At 40.8% G+C, this 23,544-nt stretch overlaps 1 protein-coding gene across 3 annotated transcripts in view; it reads right to left on the bottom strand.

Moving 5' to 3' along the window:
- ARHGAP8 (Rho GTPase activating protein 8) overlaps positions 1–23,242 on the bottom strand; it is a 108,289-nt gene extending 85,047 nt beyond the window's left edge. Inside the window, exons 1-3 of one of the 3 annotated variants that reach the window (XM_054038014.1) lie at positions 23,115–23,242; positions 11,898–12,000; positions 3,330–3,443 (exon numbers count right to left, since the gene is read on the bottom strand). In XM_054038014.1, the coding sequence (XP_053893989.1) occupies positions 3,330–3,443; positions 11,898–11,952 (169 nt within the window). In that variant the 5' untranslated portion in view covers positions 11,953–12,000; positions 23,115–23,242. The remainder of the gene's footprint in view (positions 1–3,329; positions 3,444–11,897; positions 12,001–23,114) is intronic. The other 2 variants (XM_054038023.1, XM_054038033.1) reach the window with 2 other exon arrangements.
- Positions 23,243–23,544: the final 302 nt, after the last annotated feature.

Raw genomic sequence — 23,544 nt, 5'->3', positions numbered from 1 at the left:
TCCATCCCCTGAATCATCAAATCATCAATATAGTGGTGAATAGTCACTGATTCTTTGGGGGTAAATATCTGGAGGTCATCCGCCACCAACCCATGGCACAACGTGGAACTGTGGACAGATCTCTGTGGTAATCGAGTGAAAGTGTACTGGCGCCTGCCCCAGGTGAAGGCAAATTGGGCTTGTGCCTCTTCAGCAATGGGAACTGAGAAAAAGGCGTTGGCCAGATCAATAATGGCATACCATTCCCCCTCGGTCCGCCCGATGGCCTCAATTAAAATCACAACATCAGGAATAGCGGCCGTGGGGGCACCTCCCTGTTCAGGGCCCGGTAGTCTACTGTCATCCATCCAGACCCGCCACACCGGGCTCTTAAAAAGAGATACCACTGGCTTAATGACCCCTGCCCGCTGCAACTCAGTGATAGTCTCCCCTATCTCCTTCTGTCCCACTTCCTTGAATTTGCTGTAATTCAGCAAATCATATTTGGCTGACAATGCCTGATAGTTTGCGATTCTCAATTGCAGGCTGGAAGATGAGAATACTTTACAACCCAGAAGATCTAAGCACTTCCCTTCTTTAGCTGTAGATTGAGGGTGTTGTTGTTTAGATCTTTCTGTAGTAGCCTGGACTACAAGGGAATTTGGGGGTGGGGGTGAGAAAAGAAATTTGGAGTCTTTGGCTGGAACACAGTAGCATTTTTTCACTCCTTTGGGAGTAGCTGTGCAGGTGGCTGGGGTGTGCCATACTGTTCTGGCAGCTTCCAGTACGGCTTTGCTAATCAGCAATGCTATTCTCACTGGCGAAGGATATCCAGACGCTTGTGCTGCGAATCTTGGATCTCTTCTGCAGAGATCTGGAGTTTCCCCTCGACTCTCCTTAACTCTCCTGCAACTGTCTGAATTGATCTGGCAGAGAATTGATCTGACTGATGCAGCCACCGCGTTGTCAGGAGAGGAAGAGAGGAGCCCTGCTCGTCCTGGCAGAACCGCTGGGATCAGGCTAAAAAGTTCTTATTCTACCATCGGGTCTGTATGCCTGGTGGACGGATCCGCCCCGCCCTTTATCGCCTCGGACGGAAGCACAAGGTGAGGCAGGGCGCATGCACGGACCAACGGACATTACTTTCAAATTCTCCAACTTTGGATGCATGGTGTGCATGCGTACCCCTCAGTGGCATACAATAGGGACCATCACTCGAAGAGGAACATTATTAATTCCACTTTTTGGGTATTTCAACAACAACATTTTGCATTCTGAACACCTATGTATTTCATATAACTTGACCCCTACCCGAAATACATATGGGAAAACAGAGTATATAAGGTATTGATTCCAATCAGATTTATGTGCAAATAACTAATAACTGTGCAGAAAATACTCTAAATAATTTGTTTTATTTTCCATTGCACAATTTTCCAAGATCTATCAGATTACCCCTTAAACAGGAACATATTAGGATTGTGGGGTTTTTTTTGTTTTGTTTTGTTTCATTTTGCCTTTTAACATGGCTTTGTAACAAAAATGCATTTAAAAAACATGAAAAATGATTACACTCATGGCTGGGCCTGGGTTTGTACGGGTATGCATGTGTGTTTGGTTTTGTTTAAATATCATGACCTTCTCCCTGAACTCTCACAATAAAAAAAAAAAAAAAAAAAATCCATAGAAAATAAAATAGTGGCACTTTTAGTCTTAGAAAAAAGATGTAGCTATCAAAATAACCTATTTGTTACCTCTGCACACATGTAAGGATAAAATTCATAACATTGCCTACAAATGTATACTTCCCTACCTTTTAAAAATGATGAACTACAAAGGCAAAAATATACCACTCTGAACAGCTGGATGCTGTGGTTGTAAGGACAGAACACTTATGTCCTGAGAACTAGTTGGGAATTAATGGATAATAAAAACACAACCCAGACATGATTTTTTTTTCTAAATACAACCAACCACCAACAAAAAAAACCCCAACTTTGAATCATATTAAAAATGAGAACAAGGACAACAGTGTTCAGTTTTGCTTATGAATTTTAAGTTTCTGCACAGTATAATCAACCTTAGTAAACAAACAAAAAACAATAAAGCGGGGCAGGGACAGAAAGAGTTAACATATTAATATCATGGGGTAGAACAGGGGAAGTTGTTTAGTAAACAAATGTGCTTACAAACATTGAGTTCGCCAGAATCAATTGATATACAAAAGGCTATATTAACTTAAATATACAATATACTTTTATGTTAAAAAGACCCAGAAATTTAAACCAAAGTTTCATAAACACTCTGCCACTGTTAAGCTTATTTTGTACTGTACATAGGCAATCTCAAGTGTAAAAATTTATAATTAACTCTGACTGGTTTAGACTCACATGGTAAAGAACTGCAGATGTAAAGCAAACATGTGTATTCATTTGTACTGTAGTTACCTGCAGTGATTAAAGACGCCCTACTATAAATCAGGAACTTTTTTGAGACTAGCTACCTTGAACTGATTGAAATAATTCCTTATTAACCATTTTTTAATTTTTGGCAAAGGTAGGAGGGAGGATGTCTCATAGTAAAAAATGCTCATTATTCCAAACTGAGAACAACCCAACTACTGTTCATCACCCTGCTTCAGTTCCTGCTGGCAGTTACTGCTGTTAACCCTGGCTATGAGGGAAAAGGGAAGGCCTGATCCACAGTCTACTGAGATCAATGGGATTCTAATTTCCATTGACTTAACTGGATTTTGGCTCAGTCCCCAGGACTAAAATGGGAGCCAGCTGTTGTAGAAATACATGATGACTGGGAAATCAAAGTGATAATATGGGACAGGGTAGGAAAGATAGAGTAAAATATAGATTGTAAAAGGTTCCTCCTCCAAGGTTCAGTCTGGCATCCTCAGAACTGAGGTTTGGGTTTTTTTTTTTAAACACTGATTTTTCAAACTGATGAGCCCCGTAAAACCAGGGTCATATTGCTCTGTTCTTCTAACATATTCGGAGATAACATGCAATACCGCAATCTCTATGCACATTCAATACTTGTCTCTTTGGAGTAATGACTCCCATTTGTGCCACAATATGTGATGATGGTGATATGCCGATAGTCTAGAATTGCACTGGGAACATATACCAATAATTCATAAAAGCTGCATGTATTAAACTAACCTTCAACCCTAATGGCTTTAATAGGGTACACATCAGTACAGTGGCTATAACTCATATTGGATTGCTCAAAATAGTATTACAAAATGCCTGTGAAGTTTCTCACTTAGTGAAGATGCTCTATTAAATCATCTGTAATTCTACAAAGATATTATTTGAAGTGCAATAAAAAATATTTACCTATTTCGGCTAATTCCTCAAAATCAATTTCAGACATGTTTTCTATTAGGAACAAGCCTAATTCTTGCTGACCGATATTTGCTGGATTTGATGCCTCTTGGTTCTCAATCAACCCTAGAAAAACATAAACAGTTACCATCACTGTGAAAAAGCCTTCAGCTTTTGTTTACATTGTGTACGACTAAAGAAAAAAATCCTATTATATGATTATGATTGGGTAATTGGAACCAAATCATTTTTATTTGGTAGAAATGTTGTTACAGTAAAGAGGATTATAATAGGTTTTGACTTAGCAGTCAAGGTAATGGAAGGTGTAGTAACAGGATTTTCAGCAAAGACGATCTATAGAATGATTTATTTTGGATATTTTCCTTCTTCAAAATACATATTTAATATATATTGTGACTACAGCCAACAGAATTAAAGAATTGTCAGTAATCTCTTCTTGGGCTACATAATTCCTTTTATTCATCTCACAGCTATCTGTCATTTCCAGGAGAAAGTAAAGTCTATACTCATTCACAGTCGCCATCTTTATTTTGTTCTGCTACAGCAATAATTCTAATTTGACAAAATTGATTCCATATCAAACAAAATCAAGAAAACTTCAGGTAGACATAACAACACTAAATACTTAAGCTACACAGCACCTCAGATATTTTACTGAGGCACAGAGATATTAAGTGACTCACCCAAGGTCAACACAATTACTCTGTGTCAGGAATTGGGAATGGGATTTGGAAGTCCTGTCTCCCAAATTCCTTCTCCATTAACTACAATACTCTCTTACATTAAAATCTGAGCTCAAATTGGCAGGAAGGCCAGAAAAAGATCAAGCTTTTCAAACTCTTCCTTTGTTTTCATTTTTAAAAATAGCATCATGATTCTGTAGTTGTTTTCTTTATAGAATTAAAAAGAACACTGGTAAATTTATAGCTGGGCTGAAGAAAAAGTGCACATGAGTACACTCAAACCTTCCCCCAAGCTTAAACGTCAGCAATGCTATAATATGGAAGATCATCTTCAGCACTGGTGTGCAAACAAGCACACAAACCGTTTAGATTTCCTTGTCAATTCCCCTGCTCCTTACTGCTACATCATGTAGCTCCCACAGCCCAAAAAGGTTCTGGATTTTTTTTCTTCCCTTTTTAAGAATACACTAGAAATAGGTTTTTAAAAAATCCATAGAGAACTGAGATATTACTAGTATTCCCAATGAAGTAGAAGTTCATTTCAGCAAAGCACTTAAGCATGTGCTCATCTTTAAGCACAAGTAATTCCTATTTTGAACACATATTTACATGCTTTGCTGAACTGGGACCCACATCGTTAGAATGGTCATACATAAAATTTTAATGGTACATTTGAACTACATATTCAAAAGCCCTTCTTATGACTAGTCTTTGGACAGATGTGTCGAATGTTAGAGCTCTCACCTTCTTCCTTCATATGCCTTGGCTATTTTGTTACATATATTTGATATTTATGAAAACATAACCACTGCTGGCCAAAGTCAGCTATGGCGTTACCCCACAGCAGTTAATGAAGTTGTACTGCTTACAGAAGGGCTGAATCTGGTCCCACCTCTTCAGTTATGTTCATTAAAGAGCAAGGTAGATCAGGACACACAAATTCACTGCATATCCAACACAGATGATTATAAAAGGGCTCCCAAAGAGGGTTAAACTAGGGCAGCTGAAATGTTGAATTTCCATTCCATGAAAAATTCTGACATTTCGGAGGAAAAAAATGTTCTAAATCATCATATGTCAAAATTTTGAGATTTTCTGTTAATTTTTTTAAAAATTATTTTGGGTGAATCAAGAGATTTTGTTTCAGTTTTGAAATATTTTATTTTTTAATTTTATTTTTACATTATTTTAAATTAGGGTTTAATATTTTTTAAAAAAATATAAAAAAATAATTTAAAATAATTGGTGTTTGGTATGCTAAACAGCAACTGGAAACTGGTAATTGACATTCACATTGATAATTCAGTATGGTAATTGGCTTGGTAATTGGTTTTTGGTTTGGTAACGTGTATTCTAATTGATTTGGTAATTGGTACTTAGTTTGCTCATCGGTAATTGGTATTCCAGCTGGTGTTATATGATTGGTATTCTAATTGGTAACTGGTTTAGTAAAAATTAAAATATATAAACATATAAATTTAAAAACAAAAAGTCATTATGAAATGAAAAATCATTCTGTTCCAATAAAATTGAATGCTTTGACCTTTTCAAAACATGTCAATTTTGATAAAACAGACTTTTTACAATAGAAAACGTTCCATCATACATTTTTTGACCATCCCTAAATTAAACATGCATTATTTATAGCCTGATACACAACTGTGTGTTACGCCCAAATTCAGCCAAGTACTTAAGCACTTAAGTGATTTGCTGAATCAGGATGTTAATCATATTGAGCTGTTTGTAACTATACAGCCAATTATTATTTTGTTAAATTCCACCAATTTATCTTTCACTATCACTTACACTCTGGGCCAGAAGCAGGCAAGCTACGGTCAATGGGAGCTGCAGGGGAGGCGCCTGCGGACGGAGCAGCACGCAGCAGAGCCGCCTGGCTGACCCTCCACGTAGGAGCCGGAGAAAGGATGTGCTGCTGCTTCTGGGAGCTGCTTGAGGTAAGCGCCACCAGGAGCCTGAACCCCTGAGCCACCCCGCCACGCCCCAAACCCCTGCTTCAGCCTTGATCCCCCTTCCACACCCCTCGGTGCCAGCTGGGAACACCCTCCTGTACCCCAAACCTCTCATCCCCAGCCCCACCACAGAGCCCTCACCTCCCCATGCTCCAACCCTCTGCCCCAGCCCTGATCCCCCTCCCGCCATACAATTTCTATACCCAGATGTGGCCCTCGGGCCAAAAAGTTTACCCACCCCTGCTCTGAGCTGTCAGAATGTCCAACTCAACAGCTAATCTTAAGGACAAGTAAGCAACTGAGTGGGCATTAGCAGCTTTGCTCATTTTCTGAGTCCCCTTATCTAAAACAAGTTCTGCAAATCACAGCCCAACTGCCCTCTCAGATAGCCGGTCTGAAGAGGGGGAAGCAATATCTCACTGCCAGGCATACCCCTGGACCCTTCCATCCTAGCTCAACGTTAAAATCAAAGTCCATATTACAGAACATAATAAACTAAGGCCCTCATCTTGAAATTCTCTGCATGGATACAGGGAACTACCAGTGCAGAGAAGCTGCAGGATCAGGGCCAAAAAGAATTTAAGTTACAAGAATGTAAGAGTATTTAAAACTTTTGTTCTTAATTTTAAACACCACTACTAGAACCAGAAATAATAATATTCTTAAAAACAAACAAACAAAAAATCCAGTTCCAAACTGGGGATATTTTTCCCTCCAGCTAAAGTACTCATGAACAACATGGTTAAAGATCAATCTACTTACAAAGTCTCTGAACACTGTTACAGTGCATGCTATAGTATTCTTTGGGGGAGAAATGAAAACCTGAATAGAAGGAAAGAAAACTAATATTCCATACGATAGTTACCTCCTTAAGACTCAAGTTGGAAAAACCTTCTCTTTTATATAGCTTCTTTCAGACCCTGCAGGATGGAAACAACTCCTCCTCTTTAGTACTAATTGGGCCACTCCAAGCTTTAATAAAGTAATCTGAGCAAAAAGATTTAAACATCCCCACAAAACTGCTCAGTAAGGTCTGATTTTTACCAAGTAACATTACTGTACATGTGATATCAACAACTCTAGTATTCAGTGTTTTCCACACATTTAATGTGCAAAGTTATTAGGATGCCAAAAACAATTTAGGTGAAGAAAAAGGCGGACAGGGAAGCAACTATCTGCCTGGTTTTGGGCTTATTGTTCCCTCAGGGTCTGCAATTAGAAAGTTTCTAGTTACAAGACAAATTTATTGTAGCACCCTAGGAAATTGATTTCCTCTTGACCGCAGCATTCTCAGTTCCTAAGAGATAACATAATCTGCTTGATAGCATTCTATGCCAAATATCACCATTTCTGATAAACTGCCAGACTCGCTCCACCTCAAATTTGTTATGATAGAAGTTTGGAATCATTTTACACTATACCACAATCTGTATCCCTTCACATGCAATCTTATTACTTACTGACAGCCCTAAAAGATTGTTACTTGATTAAAAAAAAAAAAAAAAAAAAGCCGCCACACATACAGTAAGTAGTCTGATAATGAACTAGCATCTATGGATATTTCAAACAAAGGCAAGGGATCCCTCACGATGTTTGTCAATATACATGCCTCTTTGATGCCTCCTCTTTTTTGTTCCTTCAGCTGTCAGATATGTTTCTTTTTCAAATTTAAATAGAATGCTTTTGCTCAAATTTTTCCCGAACATTCCTGACCTCTACCGATAATTCAGATGGAAATAATATATAGGCTCAATATTTGTTTATATGACATAAGGTGCAAAAGTGAACTAGAGAGGTTTCTGAGGATTATTTTATTATTGGTAATCAAAAATTACAACAACTTTGCATTTATATTGAGGAATCCCAAACAAATTTCTCTCTCTCTCACATACACATACTCACTAAGGCTGGGTCTACACTACCCACCTGAATCGGCGGGTAGAAATCGACCTCCCGGGGATCGATTTATCGCGTCCCAACGGGACGCGACAATCGATCCCCGAATCGACGCTCTTACTCCACCAGCGGAGGTGGGAGTAAGTGCCGTCGACGGGAAGCCGCAGAGGTCGATTTTGCCGCCGTCCTCACAGCGGGTCGGCTGCGATACGTCGAATTCAGCTACGCTATTCACGTAGCTGAATTTGCGTATCTTAAATCGACTCCCCCCTGTAGTGTAGATGTAGCCTTAGTGAATGAACTGTTGTGAATAATTTATTTAACAACAAATTTAACTTCTCTTCCTTTTCATGGACTATCTTCAAGGAGCTTATTTTTTTCTCAATTTATTTACCATTTAGGATGTACTAAGCATACTTAGCCCAAAGATTTCTCATGAGCAGTTTGCTGAAAGTATTTGATAGTCAATATTCAAGTTGCGTTGGTTCATTTCATATTCTCTAATGCAGGCTTACACTACCTCTCTTCACAGACATCCGTATCTCCTTCACTAGCCACTTTCTTCTTTTTTTTTTTCCATCTCCCTTTCTATTTTTTCTTCTGATCCTCCCTTCTTTCTTTATGCTGGGCTGCTGTTTAACATTTGGGCATTCACATAAGTAACCTACCAAACAGCAATACATAGGACCAGATTCGCCAGTTCTCTAAAACTACTTTGTGGCAAGAGATATGTAATAGAGAATTTCCCTTGCATAGGGGAACTCTCCTACCATAGAAAGTTGGTGATGATGCTCTGGTGCCTCCTGCTCCAGCCATATCCTCAATCTCTGGGTTTAAGAGAGGAAGCGTGCGAGGGGCATAGTGGGCTGGTACCTGGTGGAATGGAGTGCCACCATGCCCAATCCTCCTCCAGTAGGTATAATTTTTATTTTTTTAAATGGAGATATCCTATCTCCTAGAACTGGAAGGGACCTTGAAAGGTCATTGAGTCCAGCCCCCTGCCTTCACTAGCAGGACCAAGTACTGATTTTGCCCTAGATCTCTAAATGGACCCCTCAAGGATTGAACTCACAACCCTGGGTTTAGCTGGCCAATGCTCAAACCACTGAGCTATCCCTCCCCCCTAATGTTCTATGCCAGTGACAGAAATTAAAGTAGCCCCATTATAAATAAATTAATGGAGATATCCTATCTCCTAGAACTGGAAGGGACCTTGAAAGGTCATCAAGTCCAGCCCTCTGCCTTCACTAGCAGGACCAAGTACTGATTTTACCCCAGATTCCTAAGTGGCCCCCTCAAGGATTGTACTCACAACCCTGGGTTTAACAGGCCAATGCTCAAACTGCTCTAAGTTCTTCCAGGGCTGGGCAACCAAAGATCAGTGAGCTGCAAGCCACTTTGTGCCCACTAGTCTCCACACAGCTCAGAGAGAGTGGCAAATCAAGGACCCACAGCATGAGGTCTCTACTGTGGCACATAAAACATATGTCTATTTTACTAGTGACATAAAAATTCACCCTCACCTTACACGAAGGATACTAGTATTTATGGCATGTGCACAAATATAATTCAGTTCTCTTTCTGGGTTTTGTGTGTGTGCCTGTGTTTGTTTTTTAAAGTGACTGTTTCTTGAATATCTGACACAGAACCAGGACTGGTACAACTTAGCTCTTGAGGTCATCTCTCAGGATCACAGCAAGGTTGTATTCTAAATGTGAAAATATTTTAATCTTAGCATGCTATTTGCCACCATACACATACACATTTGCCAACAGACACAGCAGTGACCAACAAAGACATTAGTGAGCCTGCAAAGGCTCATTTAACTTCACTACTGTGAATAGTTCTATGATTTCAATGAGACAATTCACAATAGCCAAGGTAAACAAGCGTATAGGTCTTGATGAGATCAGGGCCTAAATGGAAAGGCCAAATAAAATTATCAGAGCTGGTCAAATTTTCCTGAATTTCAAGTTTTTGACAGAATTTCTCATCAAAAATGAATTTTTGAACAAAAAATGAATGTAAATTTTTCAACAAAAAAATAATCAAAAATGTGGGTTTTAGCCAGCTGTGGTGCTGGTCAAAACTTTTCAACAATTGAAAAAATGGACAGAACTACAGAACTTTGATATTTTGCAAAACAGCATTAAAATTTAGAAAAAAAAACAAAATGCTTTTTCACTAGCCGGAAAATTCCCCAGGTGGAGGCTCCAGCCACTGGGAAAAGAGCACATTCACACTTAGCATTCTTTAAAAATGAAAAATATTGAATAAAAGCTAAATGGTTTCTCACTACCATTTTCACTTATGAAGAAAAAATTTTTCCACTGAAAAATAGCCTGTCACCCAAAAATGTTTCACCAGCTTCTAATTACAACTAGGCCCTGCACCCTTCGCCCCTACCATGTTACTGGCCAGTTTCCTTGGAAACATACCAGCATCTAGGAAAATTAATTTCAGCAGGATAACCAGAGAGCACCACTTTCTTTCATATCCGTTGAAAGAAAAATCTGGAGTTATATGGGGTCAAAACAAAAGAGAGAAGAGAGACACTCAACCACAGCTCTTTGACAGCAAGAAAATGTGCTATCTGATAAACAGTCTCTCTTGAAATGTCTCTTTTCAGTTCACTAACTGGTTTTCTTTCTACAGAAAGTGAAACACTTCCTGAACAAAGAACAGCTATGCTTCAAAATGAACCGATTATCTGAGATCACAATTCTTTTAATACAAAAATGGTTTTACACTCAGGTCACGGCAACTTTTCTTAGTACAATGTCATAGGCTTTTTGGCTCCTTCATTTAGGGGTGAAGTCCTCTCAATAGTCAGTAGTAGTAGATTAGAGCTCCCCTGAAATGCACCAAAAATAATTTTCACCTTTTCTACTTAATCAATCAGATTTTGTTTTGTTTCCTGTTTGTTTTTTCAAACCACATAGTGTTTGATGGAACTGGATATCTCACCAGACCTTTCAACTCTAGTTTACTGCTCAGAATCCAGCCTGAGTCAGCAGAGATCAGAAATCTAATCTGTTTATCAGACAGCTGTTTTAGTGGCCTAGGTGACATAGGTTGGAAGCTTCAGTCAAGATCCTAGTGGAAAGAAGTCAGCATCACCAAATCACCATCACAAATGTGAAAAGAAAAAAAAAAGTAATTTCAGATGAGAGGATAAATATAAGTTTAAATATCTTCTTAATGTTGGTATGGTATTTATCAGAGGTGGTTTTTACCAGGAAAATCCATGTTTTTAACCACCCACGGAAAAAACTACCGGTAGTTAGTACCAGTTTAAGGCATTTTCTACAATGGAACCCCGTTGATCCGATCCAATTTGGACTGGGGCCAGATCAGATCATCAAAATGTTGGATAATCAAGAGCGTGGGTGGGGCTTTGACTGTCAGCCCCAAGCAACGGGGCGCCGCCTGTCGGCCCCGCTGTCCCATTCAGTTAATATAGACAGCTGGATAATGGAGACTTGGATCAAACGGCGTTCTAATGTATTTTAAAACTGTTTGATTAATGTGCACCACAAACCACATTACATTTAGCTTTAGTTACATATTCAAATTGTGGTAACCTATGAATCTACTGCCTTATATTAATTTAGGGTTGTACAAATAAAAAGTTTTTAAAACTACAGTGGGCATAATACTAATGAATGTAACCATAATACTGAACATCAGAATGTCTGTATACATTCTAATTCAGTATTTTTTCAAGGAAGTTATACATGTTATAACTCATATTTCCATTTTCAATATCATATAAACAAAAGTCAAAAACATTCAATTACATGAAAACAACAATAATGCAGAATGATAGGCTTGAAACATTAAGCAATCAGAAGCATGCCGAGTTGTAGACTACCAGTCTGGGTCCATTTGGCCACACAGGATTCGGCAGCAAAACAACTTCAATGTAATGGACAGACCGAGCTGATTCTTCAGCTTTGAATGGATGTTTCCAAAGTTTGAAAGATTTGGTCTATGCTTGATGAACTTACTGGAAACTGTGCAATTGCACCACCAGTTCTGTGAAGTCAGATGGAACATCTGCATTCTTCAGATTTTCCCAGCATGTTACAGGTGAAGCTTTTTCCTTGACAACTGTTGAAAACATTGATTAGGGATACTGAGTTGCTAAATGCAAGTACATATGGCAGAAAGTCAGGATTTTTGCTGAGAGACCATGGCCATGCAATTTTTTCTTGTTCAGCTGACAAGATGCTTTTCCATGTAATGCTTTGCATGCTTCCACACTAAAGAAATCAGTAAATGTGACTAACAGTTCACCTGCTACCTGCTTTGTAGACTGACCTTAGGCTGCTGATCATTGCTTGAAAAGTTGGATGTTCAATAACAGAATATTACAGGCATACAAAAATTCGCAATTTTCAAGTCTATCTTTTGTTTCAATTCTGGTGTTGCTTTTGTTACAAACAAATCCATTTTTGCTTGAAAAAAATCATGATATTTCCTCCTCATTGTCTTTGGCCAACTTGGATCTAGCTATTTTGATGTACTTGGCAATAGCGTTGCAGTGTTATAAATATCTTCAGCCTCAGAGTCTGATTCTAATACAATGCAAATAGATTTAGCCAAAGTCAGTGGTTCTGGTGTCTCTGTTCTTTCCACTGGTTTCCTCATTTGGTCTTCCTTCCCACTCACTTTTTCTTCAAAGACTCTGCCATCTTCATGGCTATTTTGAGACAAATTCATGAATTGAGCAAAGTGGTCTTCCATCTTTGCTCATGTTGGAATCAGGGCCGGCTCCAGGGTTTTGGCCGCCCCAAGCAGCCAAAAAAAAAAAAAAAAAAAAAGCCGCGATCATGCTCTGCGGCAGCAATTCGGCAGGAGGTCCTTTGCTCCGAGTGGGAGTGAGGGACCGTCCGCCGAATTGCTGCCAAACAGCTGGACGTGCCGCCCCCCTCCGGAGTGGCCGCCCAAAGCACCTGCTTGCCAGGCTGGTGCCTGGAGCCGGCCCTGGTTGGAATATTTGACTTGAGTCACTGTACTCACTGAGTAAGTTGCACTCCAGCCACCCAGATCAAGAGACAGAGTACTGGAATGGACAGTCAATTTGGCAATTTACTTCAAACAGAAATTGAAACTTCTGAATCTGGGAATTCCCCTTCTTTGTTTGCTAAACAAATAGGTAATTTTCATTGCTAAACAAGGAAGGGGAATTCCTAAATACAGACATTTCAGTCTCTGAGATAACCTAAAGCTGTATGTTACTGCCTTGGCTGAGACTCTTTTTTATTTAATTTCCTTTAATTAAAATTAAACAGATCATATTACTGCAAAACTATTATCAAATTGCTATATATATATATATATTTCAGTAATTTTCATAGAATTAGTCTTATAATAATTCCACTCCCCACCCCACCCCCATTTCTGGTTTAAACTGGTATTTACTGGCACCCTATCCTAAACCAGTTTTTCCTGGGGAAATTGCCAACCTTTATACCAACCCATCTACAATTGAGACATATTTGTGTGGTGGTATGGGTAAGCTTCAGTGCTTAATTTGTAATGAAAGGGGTGCCGGGTCACATGTAATTTTTTTACATTCATAACTGATGTAGCAAGCTTAGAGGTGCGGGGATTATGAACTTCCAAGCCAAGAGGTCAGAGGGTTCATCCTGGCACAAATTAAGCACTGGTAATCTTATACTACTACTGTTCCTGCAGCGGATAAATAAAGGATTTCAGTTTCCGATACGATCAATTAGATAAATTTTATCAGCACTTCATTTTTTAAAAAAGTATATAGGTACTGCATTAAGTATTTTATTTAAAAAAAGTCAAACATGATCATTCTGTTTTAGCTATAATTCTGAATTTTAGAAATTAAACAAAAAAAGACATCTCCGTATATTATTATTTGAGTCCCAGTTCTCAGCAGCAAACAGTATCAACAAAGTCACGCACAGTTATTTGGAATGCAGATCCACTTTATATACATTAACTCCCCCTGAAATTTCTGAACTTGACCTGTCTGTTCAAGGTCTTGGTGGTTTTGGCTAATGGACTGAAGGGTCAACTATCTGCAACACACCCACAAATCAAAAAGCTTAGGAAGGTTGTGTGAAAAATCAGGATTACTTTTCTCATCTCAAAAAGAAATATGGGAGAACAGACAACAAAATTTTGTATGGGTTACTTTTTAGAGTCATTCAACACACTCACTTGAGGTAAGTATTGCTGCTTTTGGTTGGAGGTTGGAAGGTAGAAGTGTCATTGTCTAACGTCTAACATCTGTATTAACTTACTTTAAAGGCTGAATGTTTCCTGAAGGTAAAGTGTACAGTATTTCAAAACAGAGTTTTCCCAGATTTGGAGTAATATGATAATATATTAAATAGTTATTCTTACATAAGGAGAACTTGATAGTAACAGAACTCGTTCTGAAGTCCACTATACTGGGAAGAATGATATATCAATTACAATTACACAGAGCATTGGGAATAAAAGGTATCCCTTTCTTTTTGCATTCCAGGTTTATCACATTGTTTCATTAATAAAACTTTTTACAAAATTCCTGTTGGGAAACTGTGAATGTAAAGAGTAATATTGATTTGAGCCAGATTTTTGTTCACAGCATTAGCCCAAAATAAATCCTTCTCAATGGCTATTTTCCCTTCAAGTAACAAGAGTTCAAATTTAGTTGTCTTGAGCTATGTACTTACAGCTGTTCTGGGTGATTAATGTTATTGATATGGGTATAGAGCAGGAATGGGCAAACTTTTTGGCCTGCAGGCCACATTGGGGTTCCGAAACTATGGAGGGCCAGGTAGGGAAGGCTGTGCCTCCCCAAACAGCCTGGCCCCCGCTCCCTATCCACCCCCTCCCACTTCCTGCCCCCTGACTCCTCCCCTCCCACTTCCTGCCCCCTGACTCCTCCCCAGAACCCCCCGCCCATCTGATCTCCCCTGCTCCTTGTCCCCTGATGCCCCCTCCCAGGACCCCCCACCCCTATACACCCCCCCGCTCCCTGTCCCCTGACTGCCCCACCCCTGTCCACACCCCCACCCCCTAACAGGCCCCCTGGGACTCCCACAACTATCCAACCCTTCCCTTCCCCTGGACGCCCCCCCCAAACCTCCGCCCCATCCAACCGCCCCATGCTCCCTGTCCCCTGACTGCCCCCCAGGACCTCCCGCCCCTTATCCAACCCCCCCCCCTCCCCCCAATTCCTCACCCCTTTACCATGCCGCTCAGAGCAGCAGGACTGGTAGCTGTGCCGCCCAGCCGGAGCCAGCCATGACAACGTGCTGCCGAGCAGGAACTCGCAGCCCTGCTTCCCAGAGCGCTGGCGGCACGGCGAGCTGAGGTTGCAGGGGAAGGGGGACAGCAGGGAAGGGGCCAGGGACAACCTCCCCGTCCGGGAGCTCCAGGGCCGGGCAGGACGGTCCCACAGGATGGATGTGGTTTCCCTATTGTAAATATCTCCATGTATCAGCTATTCCTAGTTCTGTAAGTATTGAAGCAAAAGGATTATTTCTACCCATTACTAGAGCAGGGAGTTTTAGAAATGCTCTTTTGTTGTCTGAAACAATATAGCTATTTTCTTATCAGATGCATTCACTCACCTGGCACAACAAAACTACATGAATAAATTTGTCTAATATGTAACCAGTTAGAAAACTGTGCAATCTTGCTATACTGTTAGGAGAAAATAATCAAAACAGAAAAAGTGGCTGCAATACCACCCATTGCAAAACCACTTTCTGAACCAGTGTAGATATTTATTGACTAAAGATATTATAATCATAATAAACATTAATGATCAATCATAAGGAATCTGCTTTCTATTAAATTAATAAACTGTAACAGGCAATAATGAGGAAGAATTATGTTGGGCTGAATTCATGCTTAACCAGCGCTTCTGTCTCAAGGGATTAAACGCTTTGGATCTTTGACTTAAGTATATTTTTAAAGACGGGACTTTAATTAAATTAACCTGACAAGCTACTGGATAAAGACTGGGTACATCACGACCACAGTTTTTTAAATTGCAGAATTATTCAGTGGGGATTTCTCTGGCTAGATTAAATTATGGCTTTATTTAATAACTGAATATATATGTAACATAGCCCTGCATTTCAATTTATCATCAACACATGGTTACAGTTCAGCCAGCATGTCATAAGCCCCCCCCCCAGCTAAACCAAACTGAAACTGCAATTTCAAGCAAAGGAGCACAGTTCCCAAATGCATTCTACATACAATGATCACATAGCCCGCGGTTTGGTTATCAATCAGTGTTCAACACCAAGCCATACTGCATTATCCACTGCACCACAGTTCCCCTATTTCCATTTGTCTATTCTTATGATAAATTCACTAAAACTACAGTCCTTTTTTTTTGGTCTGAAATACTTTGATTTCCCTATTTAAAGCAAAAATATCAAAACTGAACTTTTTCCTGCCAAGAAATTTCCAAAACTATCATAATTTATTATTAAAGATGGGAGAATTTATACTATAAGGCACCCTTGAATTTTACCACTACAGCTAAATGCAAGGTGGCCAAAATGCAGCCTGGGGGCCTCATAAGTTCCTCTAGCTCTCCTAACTCAGTACTAAAGATGTAATTTTGTCTTGTGCAGCCCTCTGCACAGAAGCTAAGCCCCAGTGTTGTTTTAAAGTTATTGTGTGTGAAATTTCTTCCTGTTATTGACATTTTGAAAATTATCCTAATATTCTTTAGCTTACATTATCTCCAAAATTGCTTGGCCAGAAATTCCAAGTTTGTTTTACGAAGAGAGATGGCTTTTAGTTATTTGTTTGTGGTTAGGATTTTTTGGAAGAGGGGGAACACAGGGAGAGGCAGTGGAGAAATTACAGAATAATATAATACAGATATTTTGGAGAGGTTTCTGGAGCTGGGGATCATGAGAGAACAATAGAAAAAGCCAGACTTTTAGCTACGTTAAACTTCAAATGCTTAACATTTTTAAGATATAAAACTAGTGTTTAATAGTTTTCCATGTGGACAAAAAAAAGCTTCTGTCATAACTATAAAGGGAAGGGTAACAGCTGTCCTGTGTACAGTACTATAAAATCCCTCCTGGCCAGAGACTCCAAAATCCTTTTCCCTGTAAAGGGTTAAGAAGCTCAGGTAACCTGGCTGGCATCTGACCTAAAGGACCAATAAGGGGACAAGATACTTTCAAATCTTGGGGGGAGGGGGGGGAAGGCTTTTGTTTGTGTTCTTTGTTTGGGAGTGTGTTCGTTCTCGGGACTGAGAGGGACCAGACATCAATCCAGGTTCTCCACATCTTTCTAAACAAGTCTCTCCTATTTCAAACTTGTAAGTAAATAGCCAGGCAAGGCGTGTTAGTTTTCCTTTGTTTTCTCAACTTGTAAATGTACCTTTTACTAGAGTGTTTATCTTTGTTTGCTGTACTTTGAACCTAAGACTAGAGGGGAGTCCTCTAAGCTCTTTAAGTTTGATTACCCCGTAAGGTTAATTTCCATACTGATTTTACAGAGATGATTTTTACCTTTTGCTTTAATTAAAAGCCTTCTTTTTAAGAACCTGATTGATTTTTCCTTGTTTTTAGATCCAAGGAGGTTGGATCTGTATTCACCAGGAGTTGGTGAAGGGAAGGAGGGGGAAAGGTTAATTTCTCCTTGTTTTAGATCCAAGGGGATTGGATCTGTGTTCACCAGGAGTTGGTGGGAGGAAGGAGGGGGGATGGTTAATTTCTCCTTGTTTTAAGATCCAAGGGGTTTGGATCTGTATTCACCAGGGAATTGGTGAAAGGTTTTCTCAGGGCTTCCCAGGGTGGGAATCTAGAATTGGGAAATGGTGGCAGCGGAACCAGAGCTAAGCTGGTAGTTAAGCTTAGAAGTTTTCATGCAGGCCCCTACATTTGTACCCTAAAGTTCAAAGTGGGGATCCAGCCTTGACAGCTTCCTGTCCACTTCCTGCATTACCCTATGCTATCCATTACTCCACATATCCCACCAGGGTATAACTTTCCCATCTCCACGTGTATACATATCTCCTGCAGGGTGCAGGAGGGGGATCCAGGCTGGGGCAGGGGGTTGGGGTGCGGGGGGTGAGGGCTCTGACTGGGGGGGGGATGAAGGATTTGGGGTACAGAAGGGAGCTCCAGGCTGGGGCTGAGGGGTTCCGAGTGCCGGAGGGGGTTCTGAGCTGGGGTAGGGGGTAGGGGCACGGGCTCCAGGAGGGAGTTTGAGTGTGGGAGGGGGCTCAGGGCTGGGGCAGGGGGTTGGGGTGCGGGCTTCAGGCAGTGCTCACCTTGGACAGTTCCCCGGACACAGCAACATATCCCTCGGCTCCTAGGCGGAGGCGTGGCCAGGTGGCTCTGTGTGCTACCTTCGCCCGCAGGTGCCATCCCCGCAGCTCTCATTGGCCATGGTTCCCGGCCAATGGGAGCTGTGGAGCCGGCACTTGGAGTGGGAGCAGCACGTGGGGCCCCCTGACCACCCCTGCACCTAGGAGCCAAGGGACACGTCACTACTTCCGGGGAGCCACGGGGAGCCAGGTAGGGAGCCTGCCAGCCCAGTTGCAAACGGACATTTAATGGCCCAGTCAGCGGTGCTGACCAGAGCCACCAGAGTCCCTTTTCGACCAGGTGTTCCAGTCAAAAACTGGACACCTGGCAAGTGGCGACCCTAGTTGCAATACACACTATGGATAAAGATACAAACTTGCAAGCTCTACACAGACTTACATAAACCTACATCATCATATAATCAACACATTTAACATTACATTGTTTAGCCCCTTCTCCTCCATCAGCATGACACAAAATGAGAAAACATATAACTTAATGCCTTCTATAATTATATTCCTTCTGATATTGAACAAGGTATTTAATAAACACTATGTAAAAGCAACAATGCACATCCAAGGATATACTTTCATTATAGAAGAAAACAAGAGGGGGGAAAATAAATGTTGGGATGGATGGAGACAATAGTGATAAATGATCACACAGCGGCAGGGAACAGGCTAGAACCTTTGGAGCTGTTCCTTAGCTGGTGTAAATTCTCATAGTTCCATAGACTTCAGTGGAGCCATGACTATTTACGCCCGCTGAGGGTCAGCGTCTTTTATTAGTCTTTCTAATCTTTTCTACATTTGGGTCCTTTTAAAGTACAGTATATTCACTGACTGCAAGTAAAGTTGTTTAGGGGTTGAAGCAACTTCAAACTTACATCTATTGTTTTAGAGGCATTTTCTGCATATTCAGCAGATGCTGGCATATTACTAGACCTCCAGAGGCACAATCTTTCATATTTACTTCACCACCATTTATTCACAGAGTGTTCAATACATATTCAGTTTGTCATCTTAGCCTTTGTCCCATAACCAGTTTATTCCCATTAAGAGCTGAAATAACTATTTTTAGACCAATTTTATTTTTCAAAAATAGCCTCACGGCATGCCCAGCAGCACTGCTAAAATTAAGGGTTTGTCGGTATTTCCTTTACAACCACTCCTCGCTCTACAATCCAGAGAGGTTTATAAATTGGTCATTTTAATTTTGCTTTAGTCAGTAATTTCTCATAGGAGTTCTGTGGCCCAGGATTATTATTATTTTTTTTTTAGAGCTGGTAGAAATTTTTCAAACAAAAAAACAAATGTTTTGCTGTTTTCAAATGCAAATTTTTTTTTTTAAATGAAAGCTTGTCTAGATTGTCAACATTTTTCATTTTTCACAAAAAAATGGTGCCTTTTTTCAGAAAACATTCTTTAAATTGACACAAGAGTTATCAGGATTTTTCATGTAATGAAAACCATGAATATTTACTGAAAATTCCTGCAGCTCAGCTGGAGGTGAGAGAATCCCGCTGAGAGGCAGGGATGCATGGCAGTGCTGCCAAATGTAGAAGTGCCATGTGAGATAGCAGACCCGTGCCAGTCCTCTACAGAGCAAAATAACAGTGTTATGAAATATGGCAACCTAGGCCCATGTGATCAGCTACTGCAGTTACAAACTGTGGATTAACCTTTTTGCATATGGATGCAAACCATGTTTAAGCCAACCATGTCAGTAACTGGTTACAAACACACTTGAAAGTCATAGTGTAAACGGAGCTTCTAGGCAAGTAGGCAGGCGTCCTGGCAGGGTAAAAGCGGGGTGGGAGGGAGGAAAAGGAAATAGGTCATTTTAGTACTGACTGACTTATTTGCGATCCTATAAATGTGACTCAACTGAAAAACTGTATTATAAATATAATGTCTTTTTTATTACGTTATACCATAGAATCAAGTAATACTGTTCAGGTTGCTTGGGTCAGGGTTTTCATATGTTACTCTTCAGTCTCAGTCCCCAGCCTCTGTTTTCTTTCTTATAGGGTCATTTTCCATGGAGAACATGTAGACATGAACCAATTCAGGAGGTTAAAAAAATGGAAACAAAAATTTGTGAAAAATGTTTGCCTTTTATAACAAAAATCAAAATTGTTGAAAAATTTCATACAAATTTCAAATATCAGCCGACCATATAGCTGGTCAAAAAACAAGGAAAAAAGGTTCTGAAATTTTCATGACTTCCTCCCTCCGACTCCCCAATCAGAATTTCAATGGTTTTTGACCGATTCTATCAGCCATGGGGTAAATGGGTACAACTGGACTGAAAATAACTGCTTACACCAATGGTAGAATTGACTTTGCACCATTCTCTAAAATTGAGAACAAAAGGCACTAACTAATCATATAAGCATCAATCCTGCAAACACTTTAAGAACATGAATAGCTTTAAGAATTTGAGGCATTCCATTAATTTCAAGGGGTCTACTCACATGCTTAAAATTAAACATATGCTTAAGTGTTTGCAAGATCAGTGTCATTGTGAACAAGTATGTTTCTTTACCTCTATTAAAGCACTTTTATTATTAAAACTGAAAAAACTTTAAAAAATCCATTTTACCTCTCAATTTTGTATTCCTCATCAAATAATGGGGCGGGAGTCCGGGAATCAATGAAGTCGGTTTTGTTTTTAATTCATTAAAGTCAGTTTCACTTCCAGGTGTCTCAGTGTTACAACATTTTGTTTGAAATCACTCGATTTATTTATTTATTTTAAAAGACAACTTTCTATTGGAATGTTTAAAAGTTCTGGAAACATTCCATTCTTTAGTAAACTTAAGACCCACTTTTATGAAATCTAACTTTGGGGCCAAAATCATGCATTCCTTTAAGCAACTTGCCCTGGGTGACACAGCAAGTCAGCGAAACTGAACATATATTCCAAAATGCCTAATCGATAGATACTGAACTGAAGTGTCCACTCATTCTTGAGGTGGCATGTCCAGAGGGAGAGAAGCCTGTTCCTGTCTCTGGCAAAAAAGACTTTAGTCTTCATATTTGCCAGCCAAGCACTTTTGAATAACACTAAATTTGTAAGTTATATACATTTCCACACACAAGAAACTACATTAAAGTAATGTTATGGTTGCAAAGTCAAGCACTCAAAAATTAGGTTGTGCTAGAATTAGGTTTGCCTTTGCAACCTTAATTTAGCCCACTCGTATATATGCATTGGTCACATACATTATGATACATTCTTTGTTTACATGATGATATACTGTGCTCTGAATTAAGCAGGGATCCTGGGGGAAAGATTTTAGCAAGCTATTAAATCTTTTACAAAATTTGAGCACATTTTTATGTGCAGTGTCACATAATATAGAAAGAAAAAATAGGTGAAAAAATTAAAAACTCTGAAAACTGAATAAAATATATTTAAAATGGAATAAAGTTTTATAAAGCAATGGGGTGGCCTTTGAGCTCTGCTATAATGAAACTCAAAGTCAAATGTCCCCCAGTGAAGGTTGAATGTTTTACAATAAATGCAGAACTATTTCCCCCATTCCACTTCTGCTAAGACGTTCTGATTCTCTACCCACTTATGTTTCTTTGTTAAAGAAATCTAAGGCATTGAACCTGTAATTATTAGTTCCCTGGCAGACTGCTGAACCTGTGTAACATGGCTGCCCACTCACATAGTATCAATTGCAGAAAAAGGGCTTTAATCATAGCTCAACATTATGATTTCTGTACATTAACTACTCATCAGAGAAAATAGTAAAAACCTAGCAGTAGCTATTATTAAAAATATATACTGCTTCGTATTTATACAGGAGTGCCTGGGATTCAACAGGCAGTATTAAAACAAGTATTTGCCGTAAGAAATTATTAAACTGTGCTTGGCTTAAAATATATATTAATAAAAAGTGTTTTTAAGATGAAGTATCTTACTCTTTGCTTCCTGTCTTCCAAGGGATGTGTATTTGTTATATTGTCTGATAACAAGCACATCTGTTGGGAACTATTTGTTTGTTTGGCTGGGAAGAGTTTTGACCTACAGCAGAATCTCAGAGTTATGGACACCAGAGTTACAAAAAGTGACCAATCAACCACACTGGAACTGGAAGTAGGCAATCAGGCAGCAGCAGTCAGACAGGAAAAAAAAAAAAAAAAGCCAAGTTCAGTACAGTCCTGTGTTAAATGTAAACTACTAAAAAATAAAGGGAAAGCAGCATTTTTCTTCTACATAGTAAAGTTTCAAAGCTATATTAAGTCAGTGTCCAGTTGTAAACTTTTGAAAGAACAACCCCAACTTTTTGTTCAGCGTAACAAACATGTCCAGAGTTAGGAACAACCTCCATTCCCAAGGTATTGGTAACCCTGTTCTACGGTCTAGCTAAAACACCAGCCGCAGGAATTTGGCGTTTAATCTAAAAAACAGGGCCGTCTCTAAAAACTTCCGCCAAGGCTGAGAGGGTTTTTTTTTCTTCTTCCACCATCCCAGAAAGTACAAGACCCCTGCAGCCTAAAACAACAGCTCCTTCGCCCTGCCACAAACCAAGCCCAGCAGGAGCAACTCCCAAGGACAAGTCTGTGCGACGCACGCGCTCCTGGTACGCTGCAAGCAGCAGGGAGGTGGGGGAGCCGTGCCCTTACCTTAGCATGGGAAGCCAGCAGGAAACAAAATCCCGCGGGGCGGTCGGGCCGTTTGGGGGGGGCGGGGGCAGGGAAACTCACTGGGGGGCGCAAACCCGCGCAGTGTACAGGGGCTGCTGGTCCCCCTGGGCGGGCCGCAGGGACGAGCGCTGGGCAGCGCAGCCTGTTGCGCGCTCGCGCTCTGCGAGGAAATTCCAACCAGCCGGGTCCTTCCTCGCGCCGCGCAGCCCGGCTGCCCCCCGGGCCGGAGCTCCCCTGAACTCACTTCGGGCGGCCGCGGCTCCTGCTCCCGCGCAGCCAGGGACCAGCAAGGTGGGCTCCGCAGGCGGCTCCCGGGGGAGCGGTGCCTACCTGCGGCGGAGGAGGGGCAGGCGGGGGGTGGGGGTGGAAGGAGGCTGGCAGCGCGCAGTGCTGCGTGCACACCCCGCCCGTCCTGCCCCGGAGCTGCCTTCCCGCGGCCAGGGCAGCCCAGGGAGAGCTGGAGGCAAAGACGGGGAGCCCGGCCCAGGCCCCTTCTCCCTCCCATGGCTCTGTCCTGTGCTCCGCTTGGGGAGCGGCTGGCGAGGGGCCATTGAGCGCCCTCTCCCCCCGTACCTGAGTGAGCGCAGCGGCCTCCCTTGTTTTGGGGACAAGTAAAGTCCCCACCCGCTTGTGACAATCGCTGTGCTTTTAATGAGGAGTGCGGGCTGGGCTCA

Source organism: Malaclemys terrapin, chromosome 1 (assembly GCF_027887155.1).
Source record: "Malaclemys terrapin pileata isolate rMalTer1 chromosome 1, rMalTer1.hap1, whole genome shotgun sequence".
Lineage (NCBI taxonomy): Eukaryota > Metazoa > Chordata > Testudines > Emydidae > Malaclemys > Malaclemys terrapin.
This window is presented reverse-complemented; position numbering and strand designations above follow the sequence as displayed.